At 35.7% G+C, this 19980-nt stretch overlaps 1 protein-coding gene across 1 annotated transcript in view; it reads left to right on the top strand.

Annotated features, from left to right (window-relative positions):
- The window catches only part of LOC114053893 (laminin subunit alpha-3-like), a 325673-nt gene that overhangs the window by 153200 nt on the left and 152493 nt on the right, over positions 1-19980 (top strand). Inside the window, exons 21-23 of the mRNA XM_027877010.1 lie at positions 1009-1165; positions 6989-7121; positions 9982-10124. Coding sequence (XP_027732811.1) covers positions 1009-1165; positions 6989-7121; positions 9982-10124 — 433 coding nt within the window. The remainder of the gene's footprint in view (positions 1-1008; positions 1166-6988; positions 7122-9981; positions 10125-19980) is intronic.

Genomic DNA, 19980 nt, shown 5'->3' on the forward strand with positions numbered 1-19980 from the left:
ATACATAGTATAACAAAGCAACCATTAGAACAAAAAAGTACACAAATTTTGCACTTTTTTTCAGTCTGTCAGTTTCATTGCATTAAATTTTAATTTTGTTTTAAATAGTATTACATAAAATGGGACTTTAAAATATGCTCGCTTTACTCACCTCTGAAACTGTGTTTGGCACCAGTCAATTTTATCATATAACAAAGTGACATACAATCAAAGTAACAAAGAATCTGGATAAAAACATTTTCAGTGTAAATTTCAGGAAGGAGAATGGTGAGAAAACAAACCTGTTATGTAATTTATTAATCTGATAGGTCATATCTTTAATGGAAAACAAACTAATCTCAAATTACTTGATTATTGATAACAACTTAGGATACATTAAAGGAAAGATATGCCTATAGCCCAGGCAAAAACAATATCCCTGTTGCGGTTCCTCAGGTTTCCACTACAGACTAATTCTGATGCCACATCATAGGATAGAGGTGGCTATGGTCTTTGGAGGGTATGCCAATGGAATTCAATCTCTACTAGGCCCTAGCAACCTGAATAGAGTTATTATTGATGGTGGTGGTCTATAAAGCTACTGATAGACTGAATGTCTATAGTCCCAGGACCAGGCTAGCTAAGCTCAGCATCAGAGAGTTGGCCATCACGTGATACATTTGGAGGGCCCCAGCAGCCCTGGAAACCATCTACCGATGCATAAAGAGGAACGTAATCTATTCTAGGTATATCGGATGCCTGAGGCATAATACCCAAAAGCTTATATTTATATGCTTATGTAAAAATAAAGCAATAGTATATAAAGAAGAAAGAAAGAGAACTATTTCTCTTCTTCCCTTTGATGGGACTGTATATAATTCCATGCAAGGTTTCTTAGCCATGGCCATTGGGATAAAAGAACAGGGGTGGGAATAAGACAACTTGTGCTATAACTGATGAGGAACAGGATATCCAATCTTTCTAAGAGCCTAATTAGCTGCATCCATATTTATTTTTGATTTTTCAAAGGCCAGAGGACAATTATTATTTCCCTGATTTACATCACATGAAGTTTGAAATTGAAGATGGCATGACACCTAATGGAAGACAGGTTCGATTTGGCTTCAATCCTTCGGAGTTTCGTGATTTCAGCTGGCGAGGCTATGCACAAATGACCCCGGTACAGGTATGCCCATTGACAACAAGTAGCTTGATGAAAGAGCCAACTTCATCAGTGACAATGAAGATGAGATGAGATAATATATGTAGAATGCTTTACAAACCTTCAAGTGCCCTGGAAATATCTCTTATAATAATTATTACTGTATTGTTAATTAGCCTCTTAATTCAGCACCCAGAGCACTACTACTGACTGTTTAGTAGAGGTAAGCTTCCATAGACATTATTCTGTCTTCCAGTTCAAAAGAGCAGGAGACACCAAAGAGAATGTTTAAATTGTGTATTAATCAACAAATAACTATGTGTGTGATGATTTCACAATACAATTGACCTTTATTGGTCACCAGTAAAGTCAGAAGAGGAGGGACTAAAGAAAGGGTGCTCTCTTTGGAAAGTCTTTTGAGAGTCAAGAGACTGAAAAAAAAAAAAACAAAATACCATCACTGGAATGAATCAAGTTACTGTAGCCCAGGAAAAATAGGAAAGAGGGACAACTGGGGGAAATACCAATTTACTGATCACTCTGTATTTATGAGCACCCTATTTAAATATTGAAGATTATATTTGCTTCTTCAGAAATGTTTTTCAGACTTAGCTATTTTGTTGAAGATTCTGGGGAATAGAAATTGTAAGTTACTGTGGAGTATTAGGGGTAAAGTTACATTATCCCTGTGATAATATTTCATTCTCTTTAATTCTGTTCTCATTTATTTTTTCCATTCTTCCATTTTTCTCATTCTCAGAATTTTAAATTTATAATACATAATAGCTAAGAAAATAAGAAAATGTCATGCTAGAAGGAAAATCTCTGGTTTCTTGATCTCTTTTCTCTCTTTCTTATTTAAATTATGTTTCCTATTTGATTTTGACTAGTAATAAAAAGATTCAGCACTTTGGATACTTATGACATCATTGTATGCCCAGTTTGGGGGACATTATTGAAAAATATTGAATAACCTGACCTTCTGTTTAGCCTGAAGGCTAGTTGGCTGACTGGATAATCCCTTCTTGTCTTTTTCTAATCCAGTCTCTATCAAGCCTTCATAATGAAAAGGGAGAAATGACATTATTTCAGTGTCATAATGGTTGTGTGTGTGTGTGTGTGTGTGTTGTTGTTGTTATTGTTGTTGTTGCTCTTGCTGAACTCAAGTGGAAGATGCTTTTTAATTAAAAAAACCCATAATTCCCATTTTTTCTATCTCCAACTAGCTATGATTCTTTAATGATTTCATTTTCCTATTTATGTTTTTGAAATGATTTTCTCCTCCATTAAAATAACATCACATTGATAACGTTGGTGATGCTTATGCTCATGATGGTCTCAGTGATTCCCATGATCTGTTTGCCATTTCATATGGGCCATCAAGCCTCTACTAGAAATCACTGACTCAGACTCTCAACGTTTCCTGGTTTTCAGCTGCTACCACCAAAATGAAGTTCCTCCCAATATCTCACCTACTTTTATCTTCTCCATCGTTTTCTTTCTGACTCTGATCCCTCTTTTTTGTTTGAGTTCTCAATCAGTTTTACTGACCACCTCATATAATTAGCACCATCGTCAGATATCTTCATCACTTTTTTTTTCTGAATTCTTCTCCATAGTTTGCATTTGCCATCTCACTCTTAATTTTGTATTGGGATGAGCAAGAGAACATTTGTTCGTGGTTTGTTTCTAGCATTTTCTAAGCTGATTTTCATGGATTACCTCTAATGTGGTGTCTCCCATTCATATGTTAAGCTCATTCAAGATTCCTTGACAAATACAGTCATTCAGTCAACAAGCATATTTTAAGTGCTACTGGGAATACAGTATACATGTTTAATGGCACTGGGAATACAAATACAAGCAAAAAGATAGTGTTTGCCCTCAAGAGGCTTATATTTTAATCAGGAAGACCACACATAAAAGGAAGCTGAATGGGGGAGAGAGGAAAAGAAGGTACCCAGTTTAGGAGGAATGATGGAGAATACCAAGAGGCATGCAGCCTGATGGGAAATCACAGAGATAACCTTATTCAATGATCCTCTTTGTACCAACATCAAGGCAAAAAACTGTGCCTGTATGGAGTCAATAGAAAAGGGATTCACATAAGATGCTAAGGCTCTCCAGGGGCTTCCTCTTTGTGGATGCCATTGTGTTGACTACATCAAGCCCAGGAATACTACTGGAACTCCTTAATGAGACACACAGTGAGGAAGAAAAAATTAAAATTTAAAATATTCTGTGTCCTAGGCACATCGAGAGAGAGAGAGACAGAGACAGAGAGGAGAGACAGAGACAGAGAGATACAGAGACAAAGAGAGGAAGAAAGAAAGAGACAGAGACAGAGAGAATGAAAATTTAAAGGGACAGAAACTAGTCTTGTCTTTGAAAATTTCTCTGCCCAAACCCTTTTCTGGCTACAATCTATAAAGTTTGAAGACACAATTCCATAATCGAAGTGAAGCAGGAGTACCAAACTTAGGTAATGGTGTTTGATTCATCAAACAGAATAATATTAACTTCCTTTTCACGCCACCCTGGAGAATCTTGGTCCTGAAGCCATTCAATCCCTATTTAAGTACTCCCTTCAAGGACTCGCCTTTCTACCTAGTCAAAAGGTGAACTCAATTAATTGAATTAATCATGGGACTCCTCTTAGTCTGATCGTTACCTTAATTTTGGGGAGCCTAATGAGACCTCTCCTTTTAGAAATTGGTCTGGAGTGGGGAACCTGTGGCCTCGAGGCCACATGTGGCCCTCTAGGTCCTCAAGTGTGGTCTTTTGACTGAATCCAAACTCCACAGAATAAATCCCCTTAATAAAAGGATTTGTTTTGTTTTGTTTGTTTGTTTGTTTGTTTTTTAGTATTTATTTTGTAAAACTTGGACTCAGTCAAAAGGCTGAACTTTCACTTAGACCCTCTAGAAGAATGATGTAAAAAGATTTCATTGCAGGACACTGGGAATTGATAGTTAAAGAAAGACTGATAAGGTTTCTCACTTAGATTAGACCAACAACTTCAGACTAAAGCCCTTTCATCATCATCATCAAAGCTGGCATTTATGGTGCTTTTTAAAGTCTGAAAAGCAATTATACAAATGTTATCCTCATTTTATCCTCCCAACAGCCTTGGGAAATAGATGTTATTATTATCCTAATTTCAAAGGAAACGGAGGCAGACAAATGTTAGGGGATTTGCCCAGGGTCCTACAGCTAGTAAATACTTGAAGCCAAATTTGAACTCAGGTCTTCCCAACTCCAGGTCCAGAACCCTATCTACTCTGCCACCCAGCTGCAGGGATCTTTGAGGAATTCAGATCTCTAATAGTACTTGCATAAATGCTACAGATAGCTTGTTTCTTTGAAGGATTCATGGTCTCTTTGATTTGGTTACTGTCATTATTGGTATGGGGCAGCTAGGTGGTGCAGCGAATAGGATATCAGGCCTAGAGTCAGGGAGACCTCAGTTCAAATCTGATCTCTGATATGTACTAGCTGTGTGACACTGGGCAAGTCACTTCACATTGTTTACCTCAGTTTCCTCATCTGTAAAATGAGCTGGAGGAGGAAATGCTAAGAAAACCCCAAATGGGGTCATGGAGAGTCAGACGTGACTGAACAACAGCAGATCACTGGTGCAGAACAAAGTGATCCCCATCTTATCCTGTGCAATTCTTGATGCCGTCCTTGTGTTAATCTTCAGGAAGGCTCTGCCCTGCCTGCTGGGTGCTTTCCTCTGGTTCTTTCGGTATTCTGTGGACGCCAGTGTAGTGCTTGGGCTGTCCACCTACTGCCCTGGGCTCTCACAACATGACTGTCCTGTCTCCCCACCTGTTCACACATGTCCTTAGCATTTTTTTACCCCAACTTTTGTGGGCAAGTCATTGTTGCTAATATACTGCAGCCTACTTACCACAACTTTCATCTCTCCATTGCATTTTGTATCCCTTTCAGAAAAATTTCCCCCTATTTTTCTCAAGTGCCACGGTGAATAGAGTGATGGGCCTGGAATCAGGAAGCTCTGAGTTCAAATCCAGCCTCAGACACTTACTAGCTTGTGTGACTGGTAAATCACTTAATCTCTGTTTGCCTCAGTTTTCCTAACCATAAAATGGGAATAATAATGACACCTACCTTGCAGAGTTGTCATGAGAATCAAATGAGAATTGTTTTTACGCATTTTACAATTGGGTTTTAATTTTACAAATTTAAATTTTACATGTTTTTAAAAATAAATTTTACAAATTTGCAAATGTTAATTTAACAAATATTATTTAACAAATATTTGTAAAATGCTTAGCACAGTGCCTGGTATACAGTAGGTGCTATATAAATGCTTATTTCCTTTCCTCCCTTCCTCTCTTTCTGAGGTTGTGGTATTCTATGATTTGCAGTGTGCTGATCTGCCTCAGTTTTCTCATCTATAAAATGGGGATAAATAATAGTTCCCACTTCATAGGGTTGAGACAATATTTGTAAAGCACTCTGCAAAACTTAAACTACTATATAAATACTGGATGGAAGCAAAATTCTGAAATATGCTATCTGTCTTAGAGCTCACCTGCCTCCCTCACTATGCCCCTTCTATTGTCCCAGTGCTCCCCGAGTGGCAAACCATTCCAGTATCTTTGCCAAGAAAACTCCAAATGGGGACACAGAGAGTCAGACATGACTGAAATGATTCAACAACAACAACAACATAAACACATGTGTTTGTATTGCTTTTCCATTCAGTATCAATGATCTTATTCAAAGGCATACTTTTTTCTCCAGGTGACCCAAGATAATTATCCTCATTGTCCCAGGGGCCACATGCCTCCTTAGGGGTTGGTGCATCCTTCCTGTGACATGTTGGGACCTGGAGTTTTGGTTCAAGTTCTATAGTTTGTTTAGGCTATTCCTTGAGGATTAAAAAGCTTGGCAGGGCTCTCTGTAAGCTTAAAGGGTCCATTGTCTGAGCACCTGCAGCACTGAAACAATATATTGTATTTCCCATCAGGTGGTTGGTATCCATAGGTACCTTTGATGGAAGAAAAGGATAATTGTCTTTTTGCAGTTAAATGAATGAAAGTCCTACTCAGATACTTCATCTTCAGAAAGGGGTGACCCTGGGTTCTCAAAAGTTATGCCAAAAGGCTCTGAAAAATCCTGCCAATCTGGAAAGGGTTGGAATCTTCCCATTAACAAACTGAATCTGCCATCCAAGCACCAACCTCTCAGATATGTTCATTACCAGAGTGTTGGTCTCTAGGTGATGAATTATATTTTGGGCCACGGCAACTCATGAAACTGTCTGCTAAGGTCTGGAGGGGATTCGGTCTGTGTTAGTGTCGATTCTGAAGCCTGAAAACGTTAGGAATTTGAATCCTGAGGGATTCACCCATCCTCTGCGTTCATCCATACTCCATACTCCATACTCCACCTTACACCATCTCCCTGCAGGAGCCTTCCTCTCTTTCTTTTCCTTCTTTCTCGCTTTCCCAGGCAGAGGTGGTTGTCCCTGTCATCATGGCTTCCTTTAAGCTAGGTCACCTAGTGTTGCACTATGTCAGCCTGGTTACAAAACAATTAAAGGGGAGGATCTCAGTTGCTGGCCCTGACTCTAATTGTAAGTGATTTTAATCTGTTGCTAGGCTGGTCATCCTTCCGTCTTCACCTTCTACACTTGAGTGTCGCTGTCCACTCGACTGCCCGCTTGCTTGTTCATTGAGGGTGTGCGTGTTGGGCGTGTGTGTAACTCATAAAACAAAATCGGTGTTTGGCTAATGGGGCTCTAACCCATTGTCTAGTCCGTATTTTATGGACTATTTATTAGTTCTTGTCTGTTTATTAACTTTCGTTTTACAGAATGAAGTGATGTTAACATTGAATGTGGAGAAATCGAACCAATACTTATTTCGTGCTATTCTGAGATATATTAACCCAGGAACTGAAACAGTGTTTGGTCACATAACTATTTATCGGTCCCGTTCTAAAGAAGGTAGGTATAAAGGTAGGCCTTTCCTGAACAACCCAAGAGCTAGTGTTCCCTTCCACCCTCCAAATCATCTTTTATCTATTTTGTATATGCCTATGTATGTGTATATTATCTCCTCTAGTTAACGCATAAGCTTTTTGAGGGCAGGGTTGTTTTACTCTTCATCTTTGTATTCCTGTCACTTTCACAATGTCTGGTACATGGTAGCAATTAATAAATGCTTGTTGATTGATTACTCAGGGAAATTCTTCCTCACATTTTCCCAATTTGGATGCATTTTTGAAATATTTTTACATCTGTTGCATTAAGATCAGTTCTCCAAATGCCCTTTCCTTGCTGATTTGTCTTTCTTTAAAAAGCTTGCTTATATTTATACTATAAATTCATAATTATTAACTATCTGTTCATGATTCATTTTCTAGAAATCAACAAAATTTAATACTATTGAATTGCAAGCAGGGCATATAGTCATCTTTATATTCCACCTCTGGCTCTGGGGCCAGGAGACTTCCCTGGAATCCAGGTGTTGATGGGGCAGGGAGAGTAGACAAAAATAGGGAAGTTAGGTGGGGTAAGCATAAGGGATAGTGATTGAGTGTTTGTATTCCTTCCCACCAGGGAATTTCCAAATAGCTTCAAGGAAGACCTAGGGAGAGCTCCAGTTTTGCTCAAAGACCCACAGGTTTCCTTCTGAGTTGAAGACAGCCTGGGGGTGGGGGTCAAGAATGAACCCATTCCCTTGGTTATTTTCTTTCAGGTTGTGCCAGGCCTAGAGGAGGCTAGGTTGAGTGATAAAATTATTGTGCAGTTGGCCTCAAGCTTAACAATTTGGGTTTAGTTGAGACTTGTATCTGATTCCAAAAATAATATTTTACTTAATCAATGTTTTACAGGTGAGCCATATTTAGGAAAGGGTGGAACATGTTTCCACTAGCTCACAGGGGAAAAAAAATCACAAGTACAAAGCAACTGACAAATTAGTTTAGGTGTTTTGAGAGTGATATAATGGGTTCAACTCATCGCCTTTAAAAAGGAAGACTTAAACAAATGATATGTAAAAATGTTGTTTTTTTAAAAAATTCTTATTCAGATTTCGACCTGATTTGTTTTCTTAAGTATTTTTGAAAATTTAATATAGTGCAGAGTCTTAGTAACACATTTCTCTTCCCTGTGCTTTCTATTTGCCACACTCTCTTATTCTCCTCCTTTTCTTTTGTTGGTGCTTTGGTCAATTATTTTCTATGAAAGCTACCTGGGAAAGAAACAGCAAAGTTGCCATCCCTCTGTTTAAATAGGAAATGCTCATGACTTCCTTTCTCCTGTCTTCTAGTTCATTGCTCTTCTAGACACATACTAGCACTCCTTCATCATCTGTACCCATTTGTTTGAATACAGTTTTCATTTATTTGTCATTTACTTTATTTTTATTCTTATTCACTATTTCTCCCCTTGTATTAGGTTTATGTATCAATGATGTCTGTAACTATAAGCTTCTTGAGTGCAGAGACCATGTTTATTTAAACAAATTGGCAAAATACCATTTCTAGGACTGCATAATACTTTGGATTGATTTTTCTAGATTATACTCCTTTCTATACCCTAAAAATCAATAAATAATGAGAGAGACCTAATGAAGCTTCTCTTATGCTGGCATAGTCTCAGTTTAGAGCAGACTTTAAGTCTTAAATAATATTTTTTGAGAGAAACAAAGGGATTTCCTTACATCCCAACTTAGTTTCCCCAACTTTCTGTATGAGATTATTTACTGAATATTTGATCTTTCCCAAGAAAAAAGATAATTTAAAGAGATCATTAATAAGTACAGTGATTCTAGATTTTCTTTGATTGTAGAAGATAGGAATAACATCAGTTTATTAGACCAAACTATAATGTGAACTGCCACAATATCATAATTCCACCTCCGTAACTTCAGTTTTGTTGGCCTGGTCTTGCTTGGAGTAGAAAAAGGGAGCTGCAGCTACAGGGAGGATGGAGACAGAGGGAGGAGGAAGGAAGGAAAGAATTAATTTTTAATAGGTTTTTAGAAGTAAGGACCTTTGGGATTTTGAGTTTGGAAGACCAGTAGAAATTTGTAATCAAGCTATGCCAGGAGTGAGTCTGGTTGACAGGTTTATTTTATGATTTGTGCTAATGCTTATAGATTTATAGGAGTTAAAAAAAGACCTTTGAGACCATCTTGTCCAACTGTTTTATCTTACAGATCAGGAAAGTGAGATTCAGAGAAAGGAAATACTTATCTGAGATCACAGAGCCTAGGTTATATCTAATCCAGGTCTCCTGTCTTCTTATCCAGTGCTTTTCTAGGCATATGCCAGCACATGTCAGAAAGAAAGAAGGAAAGGAAGGGAGGAAGGAAGGAAAGAAAGAAGGAAGGAAGGAAGAAAAGAAGGAAGGAAGGAAAGAGATGAACATTTATTAAGCAAATAATATATGCCAGGCACTGCGCTAAGCACTTTATAAATATTATCTCATCTGATCCTCACAAAAAGTCCTGGGAGGGAATGTCATTTTATAGTTGAGGAAATTGAGGCAAAGAGAGGTTAAGTGAACTGTCCAGGGTTTTACAGCTAGTAAGTGTCTGAGGCCAAATTGGAACTTAGGTCTTCCTGACTCTAAGCTCAATGCTCTACCCACAGCTATCTAACCAACTTTTAAGAGAACAAAATGGATCTGTTTCATCTTAACTAACCCACATAAACTTCTAAGATATGTACCCAGTGCTTGCAATGGTAACTTTGGCAGCTTTAAAAAAATCTTCACATTCAGTCACTCAATGAACCTGTTGAATGTCTCTTGGGTACTCGGTATTGTGCAATAATGAACAATGTTTTCTCCCTGACAGGTGCTGTTCAAAGCAAAGAGATTGTCTTCCTGCCTAGCAAAGAGCCAGCTTTTGTCACTGTCCCAGGAAATGGTTTTGCAGATCCATTTTCTCTCACTCCAGGAACATGGACTGTTAATATAAAGGCTGAGGGCATCCTCCTGGTAAGGCAGTGGTTCTGAATAAAGGGATTTGGGTGTGATATTTTTTCAAAGCAGGTGACACAAGAAAGTATAACGTATAGTGGCAAAGAAGGTTTTCCTGATAGATCAAGTATAGAAATTGATGATGTTCATTTTAAAGGGATGAATCCATGAAGGCTCCTTCTCACAAGAGATTTCCCAGTTTTGATGAGGTATCTTTTATAGATTGCAGAACCTATCTCCTGCTAGCTACAAACAAAATGAAAAAAAAAAATCTCTAGCATATAACTGATAACATCAACTAATCAAATCTATGTATCTTCCATTCAAAAATCCACTGGGGGTTTCCATTATAAATCATTCTTTCCTTTTCTAGTAATTAAGTAGGATGAGGCTAAAGGGCAAATAAGTACCACAAAATCAGTAAAAATCCTCTGTCGTGATATACGGTCAAGTATACTGTAATCTAAGGATCTGTATTTTTGTCTGAGTGAATACTCTTTCCACCAACACACGAGTAAATGGTGTGGCTCAGAATGTGACTCACCTGGCTATGACCCTGTATCGTCCATCATGAGACCTGTGTTTAAAGCCTTTATAACTCGGTAGGAGCCTCCTGAGATGGCAGCTTCTGGCATAGCCTTGGAAATATGGCAAACTATGTAGACCTTCAACAAGCTGCTGCTTCTTTCATCATTCAATACTTAGACAATATTTTGTTGCTGAATTGATTGTCTTGAGGAAAGAATTCATCATCGATAGTTATGAAGCTCCTAAACTTTGTATCCTTTGCTGGTCCACTGTCTGCCACAGAGATCTGCTTATATGAAGTACCTCATAAGTGTTTGTTAGATGTTGAATTAATGAACAAAAGTTACAATCATACAAAATCATATATGAGCAGGGTTATTATAGTGTCTGGGAAACCCATAATGGAATTATTCCTCTGAAAGTTATTTTGGTAATCTAATATATTTGACCCCTCTTTTATTAAAGGGTGTCCCAAAAAATCATGGTGCAGTTTTAGAATTTGATACCTGTATTAATGCTGTATGTTGGCTAAGTGACCTTGGGCAAGTCAGCACCACTGACCACTGTCTTAGACTGAAACTTGCAGAACAATTCCTGTATACATTGATAGAGGGAATTTCCTCACTGGGAATTCTATGTATCAATGAAGTCATATTTCAAGATCAAAAATGTGCTGTCTTTTACCTTTCTAGTCAGAACTTCTTTGGGCAGTTATGAGTCCTCACTTGGTGCAGTACAGCAAGTACATCCAGAGTGTGCTGATTGTTATCGAGCTCTTAGTTGAGTCAACAAGCCTTTTCTTAGTGGAACATGTGGGCGGGGAACAATCATTGCTAATGATTAGAATTGGCTGTTTCATCAGGTCAAAGATAAAAACACAAGAACCAGTTGTCATTTTCCACCTAAGTACTCACCTCTGGGTCTTAGACCCCTGACCTCTGAGATGTTTGATGGCACAGATGTTGCAGGAACATTTACCAAACAAGAGACAGCATTGACGACATTTGTGGTTGATGGTGCTGGCTGGGGTGACCCTGGGATAAATGGGGATGTGAGCCGTTTTTATACCAAGCAGCATGGCTTGGTATAAATAGCACTAAGAGAATGGACTAATAATTAAGCATATGATGTAAGTGAACACAAAACTTAGATGATTATACCTGCCCTGTGTAAACAATCCTGGGGAATCAGTAGTTGAACAGGGCATACAGTAATTCAAATCCAGGGGAAAGAAAGAAATAAGCATTTATTAAACACTTACTATGTACTAAGGACTTTACAAATATCATCTCATTTGATCCTCACAACAATCCCAGGAGGTTATTATCTCAATTTTACAGTTGAGAAAACTGAGGGAGTCAGTGGTTAAGTGGCCTACTTAAGGTCACATAGCTAGTAAATGTCTGAGACTGGATTTGATCTCAGGTCTTCCTGACTCAAGATCCAGTGCTCTATCCACCATGCCACCTAGCTGCATAATAGTAACTTTTAAAAATTATTTTTACTTCATTAAATATTTTCCAATTACACAATAAAAATTTTTGACAATTATTTTAAAAATATTTTGAATTCCAAATTCTCTCTCCCCTCCTTGAGAAGGCAAGCAATTTGATTTCAGTTATACATGTGAGGTCATGCAAAGTATATTTCTATATTAGCCATGTTACAAAAGAAAACACAAACAAAATAAAACAATAAAAATAAAGAAAGTTAAAAAATGTGTTTCAATCTGCATTCAGAGTTCATTAGTTCTCTCTCTGGAAGTGGGTAAGATTTTTCATCATGGGTCCTTTGGAATTATCTTGGATCATTTTCTTGATCAGAGTAGCTAAGTCTATTGCTATTACTGTGTACAATTTCTCCTACTTTTGCTCACTTAATTTTGCATCAGTTCAAATAAGTCTTCCCAGATTTTTCTGAAATCATCCTGCTCATCATTTCTTATAGCATGATATTATTACATCATAAGCATATAACATAATTTGTTCAGCCATTCCCCAGTTGATGGGCATCCACTCAATTTCCAATTTTTCGCCGTCACAAAAAGAGCTGCTATCAACTGCAGAATGACTCTTATTTTTATAAATTTTGCTTAGTTCCCTGCATATTTGAGAAATGAGAAACTTGCTGCAAAATTTTTTTTCTCAGTTTCCTCTTTTCCTTCTAATTTTGGCTGTATTAGTTTTGTTTTGTTTTGTTTTGTTTTTTGCAAAAGCTTTTAAATTTCATGTGATCAAAAAGTAACTATTTTACTTCTCATAATCCCCTCTATCTCTTGCTTAGTCATAATCTCTTCCCTTATCCATAGATCTGACAGGTCTGTTTTTCCATACTCCCCTAACTTACTTGTGACATCACCCTTTATGTCTAAATGATTTATCCATTTTGACCTCATGTTAGTATACGATGTGAGATATTGGTACATGTCTATTTTCTGCCAAACTGCTTTACAGTTTTCCCAGAAGTTTTTATCAAATGTTGAGTACCCCAAAAGCTTTGATCTTTGGGTTTATCAAACACTAGATTGCTATGATCTTTTACTAATGTGTATTGTGTACCTAATCTATTCCACTGATCTACCACTCTATTTCTTAGCTAGTACCAGATTGTTTTCGTGATTACCAGTTTGTAATATAATTTGAAATCTGGAACTGTTAGGTCATCTTCCTTAATATTTTTTTTCATTGATTCCCTTGATATTCTTAGCCTTTTGTTCTTCCAGATGAGTTCTGTCACTATTTTTTCTAGCTCTATAAAATAATTCTTTGGTAGTTTGATTGGTATGTCATTGAATAAGTAAATTAAGTAGAATTCTTGTTTTTAATATATTGGTTTGGACTACTAATGAGCAATTAATATTTCTCCAATTATTTAGATCTGTCTTCATTTGTGTGAAAAGTTTTTGTAATTGAGTTCATACAATATTTGGGTTTGTCTTGGCAGGTAGACTCCCAAGAATATTATATTGTCTGTAGTTATTTTAAATGGAGTTTCTCTTTCTATCTCTTCTTGCTAGGTTTTGTTGGTAGTATATAGAATTGCTAATGATTTATGTGGGTTTATTTTGTATCCTGCAAATTTGCTAAAGTTGTTAATTGTTCAACTAGTTTTTTAGTTGATTCTCTAGGGTTTTCTAAATATACCATGATATCATCTGCAAAGAGCACTATTTTTTATTTCCTCATTGCCCATTTTTTATTTCTTCAATTTCTTTTTCTTCTCTTATTGCTATAGCTAGCATTTCTAGTATAGCATTGAATAATAGTAGTGATATCTTAGTTTCATTCCTGATCTTATTGATAAGGTTTTAAGTTTATCCCCATTTCAGATAATGCTTGCTCTTGCTTTTAAATAGATTTTGTTATTCAGTTCTTCAGTAGTGTCTGACTCTTTGTGATCCTGTACACTATTAGTAAGCCAGACTCTTCTGTCTTCTACTATCTCCCAAAGTCTGTCCAAGCTTATGTTCATTGCTTCCATCACACTATCTATCCATCTCATTCTCTGCTATTCCCTTGCCTTCAATCTTTCCCAGCATCAGAGTCTTTTCCAATGAGTCCTGTCTTCTTGTTATCTGGTCAAAGTATTTAAACTTCAGCTTTAGTATTTGACCTTCCAGTAAATAGCTGAATTAATTTCTGTAAGTATTGACTGATCTGATCTCCTTGCTGTCCAAGGAACTCTCAAAAGTCTTCTCTGCACAATTTGAATTTAGATAAATGCTACTTAACATTTTAAGAAAGGCTCCATTGGATCATAAAAATGGGAAAAGGACCCACATGTACAAAAATATTTATAGCAGTTCTTTCTGTGGTGGCAAAGAATTGGAAATTGAGAGGATGCATATCAATTGTAGAATGACTGAACAAGTTGTGGTATATGAATGTAATGGAATACTATTGTGCTATAAGAAATGATGAGCAGGCAGATTTCAGAAAAACCTGAAAAGACTTGTATGGACTGATGCTGAGTAAAATGAGCAGAACCAGGAGAACATTGTACACAGTAATAGCCACACTGTACAATGACTAACTTTGATAGATTTAGCTCTTCTTGGCAATGCAAGGATCTAAGCCATCTCCAAAAGACCATGATGGAAAATGCTATCCACATCCAGAGAAAGAACTATGGAGTTTGAATCCAGATCAAAGCATACTATTTGCTCTTTTTTTTCTTCTATTTTGTTTTGTTTCTTCTTTCTCGTGGTTCCTCCTATTGGTTCTAATTCTTTACAACATGACTGATGTGAAAATATGTTTAATAGGAATGTATATGAAAAGCCTATATCAGATTGCATGACCTCTTAGGGGGGAGGGAGGGAGGGGGGGAAAATTTAAAACTCAAAAGCTAATGGAAGTGAATGTTGAAAACTGGAAATTAATTAATTAGTTAAAGAGAAAAAAGAATGTAATGTGGTCTTGAGACCAAAAAAAAAAAAAAAGGCTACATTGATTCCTATGTTTTCTACTGTTTTTAATAGGAATAGATGTATTTTCTCAAAGACTTTTTCTGTGTCTATTGATATGTAATCATATGATTTTTGTTTTTATTACTGATATGGTCAGTTATACTGATAGTTTTCCTAATATTGGACCAGCCCTGCATTTCTGATATAAGTCTCACCTGGTATACTATAGTATACATATAGTATATATGATCTTTATGATGTATTTCTTTAATCCCCTTGCTAGTATTTTATTTAAAATTCTTGCATTGACATTCAGTAAGGAAACTGGTCTATAGTTCTCTTTCTCTGTTTTTTTTTTCCCTCTAGTTTAGGTATTGAAACAAGGGATTTAGTAGGACTCCTTCTTTACCTGTTTTTTCAAATAGTTTTATAGTATTGGGATTAATTGTTCCTTAAATGTTTGGTAGAATTCACTTATGAATCCATCTGGTCCTGTGGATTTTTTCTTAGGGAGCTCATTGATGGATTGTTCAATTTTTTTTTTCTAATATAGGGCTATTTACATATTCTGTTTCCTGTTCTGTTAATCTGGGCAGCTTATATTTTGTAAATTTTTATCCATTTCACTTAGATTGTCAGTTTTACTGGCATATAATTGGGCAAAATAACTCCTAATAATTGCTTTAATTTCATCTTCATTGGTGGTGCATTCACCCTTTTTGTTTTTGAAACTGGTAATTTAGTTTTCTTCCTTTTAAAATCAAATTAACCAATGGTTTATCTACTTTATTGGGTTCTTTTCCCCATAGTTTTATTTGTTACTTCAATAGTTTTTTCCCTTTCAATTTTATGAATCTCTCCTTTGATTAACAGGATTTCATTTTGGTGTTTAATTGAACATTTTGAAATGTGTTCTTTTCTAGGTTTTTTTTTTGTTGTTGTTGTTTCATGCCTAATTCATTGATGCTCTCTTTCTCTCCTTTATTGAGGCATACATTTAGGGATGCAAATTTTCCTCTAAGAATTGGTTTGGCTACATCTCACAAATTTTTGAATGTTGTCTCATTGTTGTCGTTCTCTCTAATATAATTATTGATTGTTTCCATTACTTGTTCTTTGACCTACTTATTCTTTAGAATTAGATTATTTAGTTTCCAATTAGCTTTTCGTCTATGCTCCCATGGCCTTTAATTAAATGTAATTTTTATTGCATTATCATCTCAAAAGGGTTCATTTAATGTTTCTGCTTTTCTGCATTTGGTTGTAAGGTTTTTATGCCCTAATATATGATCAGCTTTAGTGAAGGTGCCATGTACAGCTGAGAACAAGGTATACTTTCTATTCCCATTCAGTTTTCTCCAGAGGTCTATCATATATAAATTTTCTAAGATTGTATTCATCTCTTTGGCTTCTTTCTCATTTATTTTATGGTTAGATTTATCCAGCTCTTAGAGGGAAAAGTTGAGCTCCCTCAATAGTATGGTTTTACCATCTATTTCCTCCTATTTAATTTTTAACTTTTTCTTTAACATTTAACTTTTTCTTTAAGAATTTGGATGCCATGCCATTTGGTACATATATGTTTAGTATTGATACTACTTCATTGCCTATGGTTCCTTTTAGCAAGATGTAGTTTCCTTGCTTATCCCTTTTTCATTAGATCTGTTTTTGCTTTTGCTTTGTCTGAGATCATGATTGCTACCCCTGCCTTTTTTTTAAACTTCAGCTGAAGCATGATATATTCTGCTTCAGTCCCTTATTTTAACTCTGTATGTCTCTCTTTGTTTCAAGTTTGAAGTGTTTCTTGTAAACAACATATTGTTGGATTCTGGTTTCTAATCCATTCTGCTATCCACTTCTGTTTTCTGGGGGAGTTCATCCCACTCACATTCACAGTTATGATTACTAACTGTGCATTTCCTCCCATCCTGTTTTCTTCTGTTTATCCTTCTCTGTCTCTTTTTCTCCTGCCCCTCCTCTAAAGTATATTTTGCTTCTGATCATTGCCTTCTTTTATCCACCCCCCCACTTTAATCACCCTCTCTTTTTCTTATCCTCTTATCCTCTCTATATATTTTTCTTATCCATATATATATATATGTATTTTCCCTTTTCGAACCAATTTAGATATGAATGAGGTTCAAGTGTTGCCCAACACCCCCCACACCATTTCCTCTCCCACTGTAAAAGCTTTTCCTTCCACCCCTCTTTTATATGAGATGATTTCCCCCATTCTTCCTCTCCCTTCCTCTTTCTTCTAAAGGATCCCTCTTTCTCACATATCCACTTTTTTCTACATCATCCCAACATAATTGACTCACTTCCACACCTCCCTTTTATGTAGAACCCTTCTAACTGCCCTAATAATTATAAAAATCTTGGAAGATACATGCAACATCTTCTCATATAAAAAGGTAAACAGTTTAACTTTGAGTCCTTTATGATTTCTCTTTACTGTTTACATTTTGCTTCTCTTGAGTCTTGTATTTGAAAGTCAACATTTCTATTCAGCTGTTATCTTTTCATCAGAAATACTTTAAAGTCCTCAGTTTCACTAAATATCCATTTTTTTCCCTTGAAGGATTATACTCAGTTTTTTCTTTTTTCTTTTATTTTTAATTTATGAAATAAAACAAGCATTTCTATAACATAAGATAATATAAAATGATTACACATGAAACTGCAAATCCATTATGTACAACTTGCTATTCCCTCCAAATATACAATAAATTTATCATGTAAATTTCTTTTTTTCCTTTTTTTCTTCCCACCACCCTAGAGATGGCTACCATTAGACACAAATAGGTATGTCTATCTATTTATGTATCTATTATGTATGTGTGTATACATACATAGTATGTATGTAAAATTATTCTATACATATTTTTATTTATTAGTTGTTTCTCTATATGCAGATTGCACCTTTCTCTATATGTCCTTTATAATTATTTTGGGTATTTGTAATCATTCTTAAAACAATATTGCTGTTACTGTATACAATGTTCTCTTGGTTCTGCTCATTTCACTCTTCAGTATTTTGTGCAAGTCTTTCCATGTTTTTCTAAGATCATTGAGCTCATCATTTCCTATAGCACAGTAAAAGTCCATCATAATCATATACTATAATTTATTCAGCCATTCCCCAATTGATTGGTACTACTGCAATTTCCAGTTCTTTGCCACCACAAAGAGAGCTGCTATAAATATTTTAGAACATGTAAGTTCTTTTCCTTTTTTCCTAACCATCTTTGGAAATAGACCTAGTAGTGGTATTGCTGAGTCGAAGAGTATAGGCAATTTAATATCTCTTTGGGTATAATTCCAGATTGCTCTCCAAAATGATTAAATCAGTTCACAATTCCACCAATAATGAGTTAGTGTATAGTTTTTCCGCATCCCTTCCAATATTTGTTATTTTCCACTTCAGTGATTTTAGCCAATCTGGTAGGTGTAAAATGACATCTCAAGGTTGTTTTAATTTGCAATTTTCTAATCAATAATGATTTAGAGCATTTTTTCATATGACTATGAATTGTTTTGATTTCTTCATTGGAAAAAACTGCCTGTTCATATCCTTTGACCATTTGTCAATTGGGGAATGATTTGTATTCTTATAGATTTGACAAAGTTCTTTATATATTTGAAATATGAGACCTTTATCTGAGAAATTGTCTATAAAATTTTCACCCAATTTTTTGCTTTCTTTCTGATCTTGGTTACATTTGTTTTATTTGTACAACAACTATTTAGTTTAATGTAATTGAAATTATCCACTTTACACCTAATTTGGTTCTCTATCTCTTGTTTATTCATAAATTGTTTACCTGTTCATAAATCTGATAAGTAATATGTTCCAAGTTCTTCTAATTTTCTTGTAATATCTCTCTTTATATCTAGGTCATGTATCCATTTTGACCTTATCTTGGTAAGATTATACTTAGTTTCGCTAGGTAGGTTATTCTTAGCAGTAATTCTAGTTCTTTTGCCTTCTGGAATATCCTATTCCAACCTCTCCTCTCCTTCGGAACAAAAGCTGCTAAATCTTGTGCGATCTTGACTGTGATTCCACAGTATTTGAATGGTTTCTTTCTTGTTGCTTGCTGGGAATTCTGGAATTTAGCTACAATATGTCTAGGAGTTTTCATTTTGGGATCTCTTTCAGGTGGTGATTGGTGGATTTTCTCAATTTCTTTTTTACCCTGTAGTTCGAGGATATTGGGGCAGTTTTCCTTGACAGTTTCTTGTAATATGACGTCTAGGCTCTTTCTTTGATCATGGCTTTTAGGGATTCCAATAATTCTTAAATTATCTTTCTTCAGTCTACTTTCCAGGTGAGTTGTTTTTCCAATGAGATATGTCACATTTTATTCTATTTTTTCATTCTTCTGACTTTATTTTATTGTTTCTTAATGTCTCATGGAGTCATTAGCTTCCACTCTCCCAATACTAATTTTCAAGGAATTATTTTCTTCACTTAGTATTTGTACCTCTTTTTCCATTTGTCCAATTCTGCTTTTTAAGGAGTTATTTGCATCAGTGAATTTTTGTCCCTCTTTTTCCATTTGGCCAAGTCTGTGTTTTAAGGTATTATTTTCTTCAGTATTTTTGTCCCTTTTTTTACCCAGCTATTGTCTTTTCATAATTTTCTTCCTTTATTTTCATTTCTTTACCTATTCTTCCTCTACCACTCTTATTTGATTTTGAAAAGCATTTTTTTTTAGCTTTTCCAGGAATTCTCGTTAGGTTTGTGTCCAATTCACATATTTCTTTGAGGCTTTGTTTCTAGCTATTTTGATTTCATTGTCTTCTGAGTTCATGTCTTGATCTTCCCTGTCATCATAGTACCTTTCTTTTTTTTTTTTTCTTTTTGTTTTTTGCTCATTTTCCCACCCTATTTCTTTATTTGGAACTTTGTGTTAATGTTAGACTCTATTCCTA

Source organism: Vombatus ursinus, unplaced genomic scaffold (genome assembly GCF_900497805.2).
Source record: "Vombatus ursinus unplaced genomic scaffold, bare-nosed wombat genome assembly UNPS02014812.1, whole genome shotgun sequence".
Taxonomy (NCBI): domain Eukaryota; kingdom Metazoa; phylum Chordata; class Mammalia; order Diprotodontia; family Vombatidae; genus Vombatus; species Vombatus ursinus.